Raw genomic sequence first — 14732 nt, 5'->3', positions numbered from 1 at the left:
CTACAGTCTACCTTACCAAACATTATTGTCTTTCTACTGAGTCGTGTCTTCTCGTGATATATGACCATTTTACCACCTTGAGTCTAATAATGTGTGCTTAAAAAGAGCCTGTAATGTCTTTCAAAATGTTGTCCATTATTTAAAAGTTATAACGTTCCAGTAAGTATTTCCAAATATCTGAATTCCCATGCCCTTTCGAAGACCCACTGCTCCTATAGAAATGTTTGCGTGTAAGTATCTTCAAGGCCCTTGTCGATTTATGGAGACCCCATGAATTCCACAGGGTTTTCTTAGGGAAAGAATAATCAATAGCTGTTTTGCATGTTCTTCTGAAATATAGAACTCTCTGCCGCAGAGTGTGGTGGAAGCTCCTTCTTTGGAGGCTTTTAAGCAGAGGCTGGATGGCCATCTGTCGGGGGTGGTTTGAATGCGGTTTCCTGCTTCTTGGCAGGGGGTTGGACTGGATGGCCCATGAGGTCTCTTCCAACTCTACTATTCTATGATTCTATGATTCTATAGCTTGTATCTCCTAGTGATCCTCGGTAGTCTGTCTCCCCTTCAAGTACTAATAATCAGGTCTGACTCTGCCTAGCTTCCAAGATCAGATGAGAGCTGGTGCCTTTGGAATATTTAGGTCCTTGGAATTTTTCAAAGGGGATTTCTAAGGAAGTGTCCAGAGGATCAGAGCCTTAATCCCACGCGGTGTTTGCTTCGTGTGTGTGACAGAGAGAGAGAGAACACAGTGAGTGCGAGAGAGAGAGAGAACAACAGAAGGCGCAAACCATATCTCTGTACAGTAGAAAGGGAGAACTATAATCTTATTTATATAACCAACAATGGGGGTGTGCATGTTAAATGTGAACGAGATCCTCCATCCTCCTGGAGTCCCTACTGAGAACTAGCCGATATTTACTGGCAACCATGTCAACATCACAACTACAACGTAGTTTACAAGAACCTTTCCCGCAAAATGGGGTTTGAAGGCGTCGCTGTCGCTCTATGGAAAACAAGGTGCATTTAAACTGTAGAATTAATGCAGTTTGGGACCACTTGAATTGCCATTGCTCAAGGCTCTGGAGTCATGGGAGTTGCAGCTTGTCTTTGGCAGAGAAGGCTACAGAGCACCAAAAACTACAACTCCCACAATTTCATAGCTTTAAGCCCTGGCAGTTCAAGTGGTGTCTTTTAAACTGCAATATTTCTACAGTGTGGATGCACACAATGTTCCTAAATTCCAGACTGTAGCTCCGGAAAAGAGTCAATTCCCCAACTAAAAGGAAATAAAGTATAATGGAGGTTTTTCTCTCTCCCAAAAACCTTTCCAGTCTGGAGGGATAGACAGGGTTTGTGTGTGTTTGCTTCTGGCTTGGTGTTTTTGAAATCACCCCCGACATTCCGCGAAAGGCAGATTAGCAAAGTCAATAAAAGTCGAGTCCTTGATAAGCCGCCCAAAGCGTTTATTGACTCTCCCTCCCGGGGCGGCGGTGAAGACAATGGCGGGGCATTCGGTCTCCTTTCCTCCCTTTGACTCGCCTGCTCTTCTTGCCCCATCCTCCGCCTTCTGCAGAACATCCAGGGCCTGACGGGCACTCCGATGGTGGCCTCCAGTCCGGAGCGGCACGACGGGGGTTTGCAGGCGAACCCGGTGGAGGTGCAGAGCTACCAGCCGCCTTGGAAAGTCCTCAGCGACTTCGCCTTGCAGAGTGACATCGACCAACCCGCCTTTCAGCAACTCGTAAGTGTCTTTTGGAGAGCGGTCTTCCAAGTTTACTCAAAAGCCTCTTTTTCCCACCTTGCAGCCAGATCTTCAGATCTTCTGAAGGTCCTCATCTCACACTCTGCCCTGTTCTTGCATTGCTGCCTGGTGGCTTTCATGTGGGTCTTCTTCTGGGGCAGTGGTTCCCAATATTTGGTCCTCTAGATCAGACTTGGGCAAATTTCGGCCCTCCAAATATTTTGGACTTCAACTGCTGTTAGGAATTGTGGGAGTTGAAGTCCAAAACACCTGGAGGGCTGAAGTTTGCCCATGCCTCCTCTAGACATTTTGAACTTGGGTTGTCAGGATTCCTTGACCATGTTGGTTTGGATTTCTTGGAGATGAAGTCCAAAACACCTGGAGGATCAAAGTGGGAGAGCCACTGTTTTATGGAGAAGAAGTGAAGAATGGAGCCTGGAACTCACTTTGGGGTGGAAGAAAGCTCCAAAGATGCCCCCATCTTCCACCATGTTAACTAACTAGGGGATTTGGGGAGGAGATGTCCTCAAAGGTACCTGCTCCACGTTTTGGTCAAGGTCCCAAGAAGAATGCACAATTGCATAGTGCCCAAGGCTAATGTGCAGGGAGAGCAGACATGTGCAAACAGTGGGGGTATCTGTGTCCAATTTGCTCAGTTGTCAAGCTGTGCACCAATTCCACAGTAAGGTGCAGAGCAGTGGGTGGGCAGACATAGGACATGGCTCTAAAATTGGACTATGGTAAGAGAGAAAATTGGACTGTAGTGCAAGGGAAAATTATGGTACTGCATAAGATTTCTTTGCTTGATTTATCACAGTTTAGTTGATGGGTTAGATCAGTTGATTTAACTTCCCGATTCCATGTCTAACTAAAATATAGCATCTCTTAATTCAGGGGAAACGTGCTCCTGCCCACCATCACAAAATTAATTTGAATAGTGATGCTTAGGGAAATTGCAGGGGGAAATTTGTCAGTGGAATTAAGACAAACTAAGACTCTAAATGATTTTACACTTAAGAAGCCCTAGAACAGATTTTCAAATTGTATAGGATTATGGAATAATTCTTCTATGGTTATTATTGAAATTTAGGATTTAAAAAATAATAATGAAAGCTTTATTTATAGACCGCCCTCTCTACCCAAGGGGACTCAGGGCAGTTTACACACCAAAGAAGGCAATCATTCAATGCCTTATGCAAATACAAAAATCTCAAAAATAGTACAAAATAATACACAATAATAACCATAAACTTGTGACAAAGGAGAAATTAACATCAAAATAGAAAACTTAATACAAGTAAGATATAAACCCTAAGAGAACAATTAAAATACAGTGTTCCCTCACTTATCGCGGGGGTTAGGTTCCAGGACCACTCGCAATAAGTGAAAATCCGCGAAGTAGGGATATTATATATTTAAACATTATTTTAGTTGTTATACACTATCAACCCAATGTGTGTTGATAAATCGCCTCCTTCCCCTCCCGTTGCCATTTGGGCTCCTTTTCTCTCCCTTCGGCTTCTCCTTCCTCCTTTCCTTAGGCTGTAAATTGTAATTTTTTATGATGCATAATATTATTTTAGAGTTTATTGAAAAACCGCGAAACAGCGAATCTGCAACAAGCGAACCACGAAGTAGTGAGGGAACACTGTACATAAAATGGCTATCATGGTTGTTCTTTCTCATGTACCATAGAAGCAATGGAATACAAATAAATTATCCAGCATTCAGATGGAATTAAAAGTGTCCCAGTCTTCCCAATTTGAGTCACCAGGCTATACCTGATTTTGCTGATATTATTATGTGCTTTCAAATCCACTATGACTTATGGTCACCCTAGCATAGGGCCTTCCTGGCAAGAGTCATCCAGAGGCTTGCCAACACCTTCCTTTTAAGATAAGAGGATGGGAGATCATTCACGTGGTTTCCAGGACTCAATGGGATTTGAATCTTGGCCTCCCAGATCTGTAGTCCAAAACTCAAACAACAAAAGGAACTCTCTTCTTTCATACTTTAACTAATTTGACTAAATTTTGCACTTGGTAGCATGCAGCGCTACAAAAGTGATGTCCCTCATTCCTCCTGACCTGCACAGGGTAGAACAAGTGCTTTAAAAAGCCAGATGAGTATTGCCATAAGATGCATTCATTCATTCATTAAAAATTATGCCACTCCTAAATTAGTGTTTCTTTGTTTAAGGTACTTCTTTGCTCCCCTATTAACTGTCAGTGTCTTGGGGTAGTTTGAAAGATAACAGTTTCAGTGGATTAGTTAATTAAAATCTGTATGGTAAATGGGATGTTGGGGTTGGAGATCTGTATTGCAGAGCAAAACTTTAATATGAAATTCAAATTCTAATAAATCTAGTAGTAATGAAGACTAAATAACAAAATGAAACTTTGGCAGCCCTAAAGCTGTACACATCTATCAACTATTATAAAGATGAACTCTATTTCATATTGGTATGGATTAGTTTTATGTATTGTAATATTAACCGTAAGCACGGTGTATTAAAGTGTATGAGTTGGCAGAACTATATACTATTTTCTATTTTTGTACCTTTTAAACATCTATTTTAAAACTTCCATTGATCAATATATGCTTTTCCTATTTTGCTTTCCTTTTTTAATGTGGTTATGTATAATTTACATGCAAGATTTTAGTATTAGTAGGCTGGCTTGCAACAAAAAGCCATAACAGGAATTTGCCAATCAATTCTGTTCTTAACTCACTTCCTTATGCCTACATCATTTGGCAGCTCATATGGGACCATATCATCTGCAATACTTAGGCCCAACCAGGTGATTTAAGGACAGAAGTTCAACCTTAACTCAATTTCCTGGCCTAAGTGTGTTAAAACCAGATCTTAAAAATAATAAGGTATGTTATGAATGGTTTTTCAGTGATTAAAATTCATAGTAGTAATGATAGATCATTTAATGACTAGATGCACAAGTGCTACCAAAATTTATAACAGGAGAACATTTTGCTTTGGGTTTCTCTCACATTAGAAAATGTAGTTTGATTGCTTCATGAAAACGGTACCAAAAGCTATTCCATTAAGACCCACTGTGCCACTACCAGAGCATGGAAGAGTTACTCTTCTGGAGTATTGTCCAGTTCTTCCCAGCTGCCTCGGCAATGCTTTCAGGAATCTTCTTGGGGTTTTAATACCCACAAAATAATTTTTCTAGCTCTAGTCATAATTAAAATTATATGGTACATATCCGATCATTTGATAGCTAGTTACTTTGGACAGAAAAAAAATCAACATGCTTACTAATCCCTAATCCTATTGAACATAAGGAAATTTACTTCTGAGTAATGTTTTGAAAGAATGTCCTGCTTGAAGCAGAAAATATAAGAAGGCACCTTCCGGATGGTAAAAATATAATGAAAACGGCCATGCCCAATTTAGTTATTTATCTGCTATGCATAATGGACCACCTTGCCTGTTATTATGAGTAGTTTCCCCAATCATTTCCAAGGACTGTGTGTATATTTCCTGAAGAGAATTAGCATGCCTCTGGTCTTTTGATGCAGCTTTTAATGATATTTGAGATGGACAGACTCTGTAGTAGGTAATGAGTCTGGGGAGATACAATGAGAAGATTTTAGGACAGCATGACAAAGATAGGAAAAAGCCTAGGCTGGGAAGGAAATTGCATATGGAATGAGTTATAATGGGTATCCACTAAGAGAACTGAGGAGAAACCAGTATATGGTTAATGTTACCACAAAATGGGGATCTCAACAAAGGATCTGAAATCTCACCCTTTCTAATATTAAGCGATATCAAGAAACTACACGTTTATTTCGCTCTAGAGAGAATTACTTGGTGCATGTATATTATTGGGCAGGTAAACTAGAAAAAAAAGGATTGTAGTTCAAAATCTTTTTAATGCTCAGAGATTTCTAAGATGCAATTCTGAGTCTGCGAGCAATATTGCAATAGATTGAACACCTTTTTTTGGAGGGGGAACCATTTGGAGAATGGAAGTGCTTTCAGCTAGTCCTCTTATTTCCTGAAATTATTTTTCATTTCGGTGGGGCATTTTCCTGGCTTACTGAAGGCAGGATTGTAATTTGGAAGTCAATTTGAAATTTTCTTCACATGCTACTTCCATATCTAGTAAACAGATTTTTGTAGCGCTGAACCAGAGGAGACAATGGGCAATGCATTTCTATGAAGGGATACTACTCAAAGTGTCCCTTTGCAGATCCTTTGAGATTCCTCTGCATGGAAACATAGGCCCACTTTTCAGGAATACTGTCTGACTGCGGAACATACACACACAGACAGAGAAGTTTGGGTTGGAGCATTATGCGAAAATGAATCCATTGGATGCAATGGGCATTGCCTTCAAGTAATGTATTTTTCACTGGTAATATAACCCACTGCAGATCACTTGATGAAATTGTTGATCATCTACTACATATCATTTAAAAATGTCAAGTGATTAGAAAGGGAACTAGGTCATGGAAAGCATCACACTGAGTTTAATGGTTCTAATTTTGAGCCAATATACAGAAATTCACAACCTTCACAAATTTTTGAATTTTATTTTTTTATGGTAGGCCCAAATCTATTGCTCATTTGGATTTTTACATAAAATGGTAATTCTAAAACATATATGGTATTATACTGACTGCAGTGGGATTACATTCTAATTTTCATTTTGGAAATTATATTAAATTGCAATTTCTCATGGATAGGAAAAATTTCCATTGGACGTGGTTGATCGTGACCCTATTTACATATAAATAAATTATTTATAGATCCTAAACTTTTGCTCTTTCAACTGAATATGTTCACAAAAGGGAAGCCGTAGTTGTAAAATGGACCCTTCTGATTGATTCCAACAGCACTTACAGATTCAAATGGCACTTCATTTATACCCTGTCTTTAAGATATCATATTGTCATCCAATGACTTGAACTTATTTTTATTACCAACTAAAGTAGACCCATTGAATTTATGAGATTTTCCAGAGTGTTTAATTATAATACAATAATTAATTCAATGAGTCCACTGTAGTTGCAATTAATGGTAAAGATCCAAATACTTGAATTAAATTAGATTTTAGCACATATTTTATATGCTTTGGTTTTCTTTGAAAAATACAATTTCTTTTATGAAAATAAGGGAAGCCTGTAATAATACTTAGCATTTTACATGTGTTCACAGCACTCTCGGCATAATATTGATGAGAGACTTGGGCTAAGAAAGAATGGCTGGTGCCTAAGCCCACTGAATGAATTCAAGGTAAAGGCTATATAAAGGCTGTCCCAAAAATGTGTACTCTATTTAACAGCTAAAAGCAGCTAGAATATTGAAAGGCCAAGTAACTATATTTATGTTGAAAAAAATGTTTTAATAATTATTTAATTGGAGTTCAAAATTCCATTTTATAATCACATTTTAACCTAATATGTTCAAATTGTTGTGCCTTTGTAGCAATGCACTCCTCGCATTGTTAAAGCACACAGTTTTCCACCTCACTTAGAGTTTCTCTTGTAATTTTGTGACACTTCTCTATTACAATATTGGAATCTTTAATCCTGTTAAGGGCATTTGGGCTGGGGATGCAAACAAAAATTCAGAATTGCAAGCTGTTAATGATAAAATCATAGAATTGGAAGAGATCACAGGGGCCATCCCAGCCCCCGCCATGTAGGAATATACACTCTCAGCACTCCTGAGGCCATCTAGTCTCTGTTTATAAACCTCCAGAGAAAGCAACTCTACCACCCTGCAAACAGCTCTTACCATCAGGACATTTTTCCTAATGTTTAGGTGGAATCTCTTTTCCTACAGTTTGAATAAGTTACTTCATGTCTTAGTTTTTGAAGTAGCATAAATTAAGGTTGCCCTTTGCTCAGAGTGTCATCTTTTCAAATATTTAAACATGGTTAGGCTATCATGTCACCTCCTCTTCTCCGAGCTATACATTTCCAGCTCCCTCAGATACTTCTCACAGGGCTTAGGGAGTTTTACCATTTTGTTTTCCCTTCTCTGGATATATATTAAAGATGCATACACTTCTTTAAAAAGACAACAATATATATTCAGAATTAAACCTTATTAAATTCAGTCGATCTTCTTCCCTAGTACGTTTGTGTAAGACAAGTTCAGACCCTTTAGATATTTTGGAGCACAGCTCCTCCAAATTCTAATCGTCAAACAGGCATGGAACATCTCTCACTTACACCTCATGTCTTTACAGCACATACATGTTTACTCAGAAGAAAATTCAACTGTGTTTAATGGGGCTTGCTCTGTTTGGCATACCCTTGTAGTCGCTATCCATCATCACCCTCCTTTGTATAACCGAGCATATATCATAATACTATATCACTATAGTTTGCAAAATGTATGCATGCTAGGAATATATAACTTGCTGCAGCAAAATTGCAGCAGACAGTATGTTCCCCACCTTAATTTACAAAATGCACTCATTGTGTTTGGATTCTATCATTTCTTCAAGGGGTTCCTGTGATAAATTTAGATTGACATACTTTGACTAGAGTGATTTTTAGAAATGCTACTCTTGTCAGTTATATTAACAGCTGCTCTAAATGATACAGTCCAGATTAACAAGTGTTCTTGTGAAAGCACTCTTGCATTAGTAATCCTTATTATGCCTATTCAGAATTAAACCTTAAACAATATATTCAATGTTTCTTACCTCATTTGTATTAGACAGAGGTGAGAAGCCATTGTCCCTCCAGATGTTTTGAGCCATGGCTCCCACAATCTCTTACCATTGGCCTTGCTGGGTGGACCTGACAAGAGTTGTAAGCCAAAATATACACACAGCAAGAAGTTCTTCACCAATGACATTGAGCTGTCCTACTAGATAGATTACTGCCATTGAAAATGAGTCTGTCTAAGAAGGTGCTTTCAGCGGTTTTGATATGGTAAAAGAATGGATTTCAGCCTGATCTCATTCTGAGATGAGTTATCTTCAAGGCAATTAGGATTATTTCAGAGCAGAAGATTAAACCCCTCCTCAGCTCTCCTGTTCCAAAACCAGTTTTTCTTATCTGTGCCAGTGCCTTCAGTCTGGGATCTATTAAAAAACATATGGATGTGAAACACCCTTACATTGAATCACACTTGGCCAGTCAATATATGACTATATCCTTTAATGTACCTGGCACTGGCTCTCCAAGATGGGGAATCTTGTGGCTCTCTAGATGTTATTGGATTACAACTCCCATCATATCTCACTTCTGGCCAGACAGGCTTAGGCTGAAAGGAGCTGGAGTCAGATAACATCTGGAAGGCCACATGTTTTCCAGACCATGGCTCTTATGAATTCTGCTAGTGGAGTTCCACAATGGAAAGCCAACTATATCAGTGTCTGCCAAAATGCTGTTGACTTTTTGCGGAATTCATGAATTTTCTTAGACAAGGAATACTTGTCTATACATATGAATAATTGATCTGATACGGAAACTTCTAAGATCTTGCTCCCTTGTCTGCTTAATTGGGAATCTGAATTCCTATATTTTGTAAATATTCCCACAGAGCTATCAATATACTATGCAGCACAATTCTATGCATGGTGTAAGTCCCACTAAATATCCTCTTCCCAGTTAAATGCCCACAATTGCAGCCATGATGTAATGTATCCTCATTTAAAAACAAACAAATTAAAAACACTACAATTTCCCTTTACAGATAGATAATTTTATTCTTACCTTGATTATGGTAAATGCCTTCAAAATAACAATAAGAACCTACTGTGAAATAGGCAGTTACTTCATTCTGATCTAAGTTATGCAAAATATTCCAAATAGAAATGAATGCCCTCTTAAGATGAAAATGTTAAATTGACCCAGGTGTGTAGATAAGCATTTCAGTATTCCATATCCAGATACAATTTCTGTGCTTCAGTCCAGTGGTTCTGAAATCAACTTTCCCCATCTAGTTCAATGGCTCAAAAGCCAGTCCTTCCAATCAACCTGGGAATAAGGATCACCAAACTCTACAGGTCTTACTTCTGAGCAGATTTGTTTTTAGGTCACTTTCAACTTGTGACCTTCAGTTTGTTCAGTGGTTTGGCTGTTCACAACAGCATAATCTATACTATGTTGTATGCTGTATGAATGTGCCTTTAAGTTTCTGTTGACGTACACTGAACCCATGAATTTCATAGGATTCTCTCTGGCAAGGAGTACTCAAAGGCTGAAATACAGCAATCTTATTTAAAAAATAGTATAATGTTCCTAGGGGTAGCTTGATCAGGTTGGGGTAGCACAGTAATTGTGAAAGCTAATGAGTTATGAACCAAGCCCATCTCTATTCCCCCCCCCCCCCCGTTTAATATTTCACTTCATATATAAGTTCCTACGTTCTGCAATTCCATAGGTGTACACACAAGCACATGTAAATTTCACTGAGTTTAGTGAAGCATATTGTAAGGTAAGTGTATATAGGACTGTAGTATAAATGACCCATACACGGCATTATCTGCTTGACATTTCAGCATGGAATATTGACCTAGCTTACAGAACCATACTGAAGATAAGCATAATAAATGGGAAATACATTGGATATGAATACTCTAGTATTTATACAAAAGGCATATTAATTAGCTCTGGTTGCCAAATATTTCATATAATTTCTTGACTTTTTCCATATGAGATTTTCACCCATTTTTATTTTGTAAACAACTGTGTCACTTCCAGAATTATTAATATTTTACTTGCAGTGTTTACAAATGTATTTTAGATAATCGTCTCATGCTATATTTTTGCATTTCTCACCTTGTGGTTCCAAAAATAAAGAGAAAAGAATGATGATGAAGATGATGATGATGATGATGTTATTGTTACATAAGTAGCCAGACAGCTTACTTTTTCTAGTATACAGGCTGAGTATCATTTATTGCAAATTCCAAAATTCTATAAAAGTCCAAAATATCCGCATGCATTGCTGATACTGCCATGCTTGTTTCATGGTCAAAATTATTACAAACACTGTATGAATTACTTTCAGGCTATGTTTACAAGCTGTATATGAAGTAGAACTTAATTTCATATTTAGACTTGGGTCACATCTCCAGCAGTTCTCATTATGTATATGCAAAGTGGAGCCCTAGTAGTGCAATGGGTTAAAACCTTGTGCTGGCTGAACTGCTGATCTGAAGATCTGAAGGTCGGTGGTTTGAATAACTGAAATTGGGTGAGCTCCTGTGAGTGAGTTCCCATGGGTGAGCTCCCATGGGTGAGCTCCCATTTGTCAGCTCCAGCTTCCATGTGGGAACATGAGAGAAGCCTCCCATAGGATGGTAAAACATCCGGGTGTCCCCAGGGCAAAGTCTCACACCAAAAGTGACTTGCATAATATTCTCAATTTGCCTCTGACACAATAAAATGTAAATGCAAGTATTCCTAAATCTGAAAAACAAATCACCAAAATATAGAACACTTTTGATTGAAAGAATTTTGGATAAGAGATACTCAACCTGTATTAACAGAAAAAGAGGTCCATATCCTAAGGTAAATAAACAAGGTCATCAGAAAGCTGGAGAAATTATGCCATTGACTTGGATTCAGGTATAATCATGCTGTTGAAATCAAAGGGACTTAAATTAATTGTGACTACTTAGGTTCAACCTAGGGTGCATCTACATTGTAGAATTAGTGCAGTTTGACACCACTTAAACTGTCATGGCTCAATGTTATGAAATCCAAGAAGTTGTAGTTTTATAAGGTTTTGAGCCTTCTCTACCAAATGATGTGGTTGCCTCTCCAAACTATGAATCCTAGGATTCAATAGTGTTGAGCTATGGCAGCTCAAGTGATTTTTTTTATCATGTCAGAAGCGACTTGGGAACATACTGCAAGTTGCTTCTGGTGTGAGATAATTGGCTGTCTACAGAGACATTACCCAGGGGATGCCCAGATGTGTTACCATCCTGCTGGGAGGCTTCTCTCAAGCTAGAGCTAACAGACGTGTGCTCACCCCATTTTGTGAATTCAAATTGGCAACCTTCAGGTTGGCACAAGGGTTTAATCCATTGCGCCACCACGGCTCCAACTAAAGTGGTATCAAGCTGCATTGATTCTACAATGTAGATACATCTTAGTTAAATGGATCTACCCAGAGTTCCATAGATTTTAATAAGTCTGCATTGAACATTTATAAACTTTCTGGAAGGCTGTTGCTTTCTTTTTCTTTCTTGTAATTTCTTTTTCTTTCTTCCTTCCTCTCTCTCTTTTTTCAAAAAATATATTGGCAGGTCAATTTTTCCGAAGGAGGACCAGGTTCCAATTCTACCGGAAGTGAGGTAGCATCGATGTCCTCTCAACTCCCAGATACACCCAACAGCATGGTAGCCAGTCCCATTGAGGCATGAGGAACATTCCGGCAAAATTGTGGTCCTTGTTGAAACTTTTGGCCCCCTGCTGGAGAGAGTGGGAAAACTATCACCTTTGGGGCCTGGAGAGGGGGAAATTTGAAAAGAAAGAAGAGAAAAGAAGAAGAAAAAGTATTCAACACAGCTGTGTTCATGAACCTAATGGAAAGAAACCTCCATGAACTGTCTGGGGATTCTTGTTTGTTCCTCTCTTTTTATTTTTGGTTGTTTTTGTTTTGCAATGATAAGGTAGCAACACTGTGAAGACAATCATGGGATCTTACTAGAATAATATTCCTAAAGAGCAAATGAAAATGCTTTTTAATAATAATAATAATAATATTATTGATAATAATAATAATAATCCACCCACACTTAAAGGATCGTAGGAGGAAGAGGAAAGCAAAAAGAGACGTTGGAGAAACGTGTACGAATTGGGATCTGGAGATCTCCTGTTCCAAAAGGACATCTTTCAGTGACTGCACATCCTGGAGAGAGACAAGAACACAAAGGAAAAAAAAACGCCCAGTGATTCTCTTGACGTGAATGGTGCTCTTTCTATGGCCTTTCCCTTGCCAAAAAAATTATTAAATATTAATAAATTTAAACAAATATATAAATAAAATGTTAAAATAATTCAAAACATAAGAAGGAGCTCGGATAGGTTGCATTTCCCAAGAAGAAAGGACAATCTTGACTCACGACCAGAATGAGCCATTGCGAAGGTGTGGAGCTGCGCTCGGTTTGGAATCTCTCTCTCTCTCTCTCTCTCTATTATTTCTTCCTTCCTTGCTTTTTCCCTGTTCTTTCAGTTCTGTTTTTAGACAGAGGGTTCTTCGGAAGGCTTGGGCTTGGGCCGCCAAATAGCATGTACTGTAGCTATTTTTCTCTCCCTTCTCCTGTTTTTAGGAGCATAGGGAGGACTTTTCTGTTGACTTGACTCCCTTGTTCTTATTTTATTTTAAGGAGGTTGGGGGTTTTTCATCTCTTTTTTGAAAATTTTGTGTTATGGGTTAAAAACAAAACAAAGGAAAAACATTCGCAACAAGGTATACCTCGCTTTGGCCACAAACAAGGGCGTTTTTCGGGGTTGTGTTTGTGACTGGCGTTGGCTCAGTAACATTCCCCCTTCCTCCCTCCTCTCCCCCAAAGATGTGTATATTTCTCGGTTTTTTAATTTTCTCTCTTCTTTCTTTTCTTTCTCTCTCCTTCGCTGAAAACCCAAGAGGAGGGGAGGGAACCCTTTTGGTTTTTGTTTGCTCTCTTGTTGCAAAAAAAATTATAAAGTAATTTATTATTTATTATCCGAAGACTTGCCACTTTTTCATGTCCTGATTTTGTGTCGTTGATGTTGTTGTTTGGTTGTTGTTGGATTCTTTGGGTTGATTTCCCCCTTTTGCTATTATTTTTAGAGAACGAGAGGTCCTATCCACGCCAAGCATTCCTCCTACTCAAGCCTCCATTGTAAATAAATACAAATATAAAAAAAAATATGGGGAGGGTTGGATGTGGTTGGGTAGGAGGATGTCCCCGTGGATTGAACCCCAAGGAAAGAATGAAGGTGGGGATCGGGGAAGGTTTCCACCTCGGTCTGTGAAAAATGATGTCGAATTCTATTCTGTGGGACTTTTATTATTTTTTATTTTTTTTATTTGTTGGTCTTTTTTTTTTCAAGTTTCCTCTCCTTTAAGTATTATGTGAAATAAAAGCGCCGTATGTAGAATGATTATATCTTCAGGACTATTTCACGAAATAAACGTTTGGTATAGAGAAAACAATAAAAAGAATTAAGAATGACCGAAGCGCCCTCTTTTATATATATAATATCATACAGAGAAAAGGGAGCCCCCGGTAGCGCAATGGGTTAAACCCTTGTGCCGGCAGGACTGCTGACCGACAGGTTGGCTGTTCGAAAACGCAGAGAGCGGGTTGAGCTCCCTCTGCCAGCTCCAGCTCCCCGTGCGGGGACACGAGAGAAGCCTCCCACGGGATGGTAAAACACCAAACATCCCGGCACCCCCTGAGTAACGTCCTTGCAGACGGCCAATTCTCACACCAGAAGCGAATTGAAGTTTCTCAAGTCGCTCCTGACACGAAAAAAATACAGAGAAAATATATTAAATACACACACACACACACACATATACATACACATCTCTTACAAGTTAGATGCTGAATACTTGAAATAAAATATTACATTGTGAGGAACTAATTTGGGCGACAGTAGGGTGTGATATTCTGTTGCAGGTATTAAACAATTGGTTGTTTTGTCCTTCAACTTCTATGTGTTGTCCTAGGCTTTCACTGGATTGTTGCGAGTTTTCTGGACTGTATGGCCATGGTCCAGAAGCATTCCCTCCTGACGTTTCGCCCACATCTATGGAGGTTTTTATATATCTGTGGAATAATGTCCAGGGTGGGAGAAAGAACTCTTGTCTGTTGGAGGCAAGTGTGAATGTTGTAATTAATCATATTAACGAGCATTTAATGGCCTTGCAGCTTCAAGGCCTGGCTGATTCCTGCCTGGGGAAATTTTTTTTTTTGTGGGGAGGTGTTATCTGGCCCTAATTGTTTCTCTTGTGTGTTGAAGGCTAGTATGAGTGCTGCAATTAATCACCTTGATTAGC

At 38.9% G+C, this 14732-nt stretch overlaps 1 protein-coding gene across 6 annotated transcripts in view; it reads left to right on the top strand.

The window, feature by feature from the left end:
- isl1 (ISL LIM homeobox 1) overlaps window positions 1-13902 on the top strand; it is a 37151-nt gene extending 23249 nt beyond the window's left edge. For 2 of the 6 annotated variants that reach the window (XM_008102804.2, XM_008102803.2), the window contains exons 5-7: window positions 1568-1735; window positions 6924-7001; window positions 11989-13902. In XM_008102804.2, the coding sequence (XP_008101011.1) occupies window positions 1568-1735; window positions 6924-7001; window positions 11989-12105 (363 nt within the window). In that variant the 3' untranslated portion in view covers window positions 12106-13902. Of the gene's footprint in view, window positions 1-1567; window positions 1736-4493; window positions 4616-6923; window positions 7002-11988 lie in introns of those variants that run through there. The other 4 variants (XM_008102805.2, XM_003216191.3, XR_010003601.1 and 1 more) reach the window with 3 other exon arrangements.
- Window positions 13903-14732: the final 830 nt, after the last annotated feature.

The sequence above is a fragment of the Anolis carolinensis genome, chromosome 2 (genome assembly GCF_035594765.1).
Source record: "Anolis carolinensis isolate JA03-04 chromosome 2, rAnoCar3.1.pri, whole genome shotgun sequence".
Classification (NCBI taxonomy): Eukaryota; Metazoa; Chordata; class Lepidosauria; order Squamata; family Dactyloidae; genus Anolis; species Anolis carolinensis.
The sequence above is the reverse complement of the archived record's forward strand: the minus strand, read 5'-3'. Positions and strand labels throughout refer to the sequence as shown.